A 1,749-nucleotide genomic window follows, 5' to 3' on the forward strand; every position below is an offset into this window, starting at 1 on the left:
AGGAGGTAAACCCCGCCTTTTTAATATTGTTGGATGTTGAACGAGGAAATAAAGTATAATATTTCATGTCAGGAAATTTAAAGCTTGAGCTGGAAATACGTTTGGTCAATGACATTAATTCATTAAAAATATGGATACCACTAACCTCACATTGTACCTGTAATTTCCCAGAAATTGTATTGTAAATAAACAAACCTCTGAATCGCAGTATATAAAGGCAACATGTACAATCAAAATTCCAAATCGACAAATATGGAATCAAGTAAAGCCGGAGATGCTTATATGAAGACTTCGTACCCGAAGGAGGGCAACTGGTCCACTGGGTTGTATGATTGCTTAGACGATCGCTCCAATTGTAATTAACTTCAAAGATTATCTGTTTCTTTTTATCTTTCCATTAGTTTGCCTATTATCTCATCAAAGTTAATGTTGTGCATAATACAATAGATAGAAGTTCAATTATCATTCTTCCTAACAATATTTAGTCCCCGTTTGATGGAGATTAAAATCAGACTTCTAGTACTGAATTTTAATTTTCACCAAATAGTGGCATAATATTGTAGCATTTACTTACAACGTCTTTTGTTTGCCTACTTGTGATTACCTTGCTCTTTTTCACGTGTCTATTTGAAGGCGTGAAGACTTTCTTTTGTCCATGCATCACTATGGGGCAGATTATCGAAATAATTGATAGAGGAACAACACGTAAGTAAAACACTTGAAATTCAACCTCTCTCTCTCTATTTTTATCTATTTTCCGTTATAGACTCAATGTTATAGCCTAGTTTCATCTATACTTTCACAATTGCTTATTTTAAACCTCATGAATCAAATGTTAGAGAAACAAGAGTTAATGTAATTACTTTTTCTTTTTCTTTGTCACAGCCAGTCAAATTGGATGTGGAATATACACTGCTCTCCACATGGTCCACTGCACTTGGTTGTACACAAGCAATTACCGGTCAAAATTGAGGGCACTTTTCAACCTGCAAGAAGCACCTTGTGCAGATTTTGTAGTACATTGTTGCTGCTGCGTGTGTGGTATTTGTCAAGAATACAGAGAACTCAAGAATCGTGGCGTTGATCCCTCTATAGGTAATGCACTAATTGTTTAGAACATGGAAAGCTTAACAAAGAAACTATAAATAAGAACAAAAGAACAGATAGACCATATTGTTATAGTACAAAATATTTATATTGAATGCAATATTTATTTTGGAAAATAACCCCATGAAGCATGCAGGTTGGGAAGGAAATGTTGAGAAGTGGAAAAGCGAAGGAATTACCGTTCCGCCACTTTTTCCGGCCAACATCACCCGTTAAGCCAACTCCTTTTTATATATGGTCGACATTTCAATATGATCAACTACGAATCTGCGACTAAACTATGTAACTACTATATATTCATGAACTTTCTCATGTTGATTAAATATTATGATATTTGTTGAGTTCGATTGCTAGATTGAGACACTGAACTCGCTATGTGGTTTAAGTATTGAATGGTAATGATGAAATGGATTTGTTTGCAAGTGAAGGAATTTGAGTAAGGGTGCAAACGAAATCAATTTAGCGGTTTAAGAAATTTTTTAAACCAAACAAATTTTGCAATTCGTTTTTAGTTACAAATCATAGTTTTAGCGACTTGAACAGTTAACATCTTTTAAATAAGTAAAAAATAAATATATATTTCAAATAATATTTTAATACTTGAATCAATATATATATATGTATGTATGTATGTATGTATGT

At 33.0% G+C, this 1,749-nt stretch overlaps 1 protein-coding gene across 1 annotated transcript; it reads left to right on the forward strand.

The window, feature by feature from the left end:
* Positions 1–252: 252 nt before the first annotated feature.
* Positions 253–1,534, forward strand: LOC111392870 (protein PLANT CADMIUM RESISTANCE 12-like). Its single transcript, XM_023018271.1, has 4 exons — positions 253–355; positions 634–705; positions 886–1,095; positions 1,244–1,534. Exons 1-4 carry the CDS (start codon positions 253–255, stop codon positions 1,321–1,323), a joined length of 465 nt encoding a protein of 154 aa, XP_022874039.1. The 3' UTR covers positions 1,324–1,534.
* The last annotated feature ends 215 nt before the right edge of the window (positions 1,535–1,749 follow it).

The sequence above is a fragment of the Olea europaea genome, unplaced genomic scaffold (genome assembly GCF_002742605.1).
Source record: "Olea europaea var. sylvestris unplaced genomic scaffold, O_europaea_v1 scaffold9914, whole genome shotgun sequence".
NCBI classification, from domain to species: Eukaryota; Viridiplantae; Streptophyta; class Magnoliopsida; order Lamiales; family Oleaceae; genus Olea; species Olea europaea.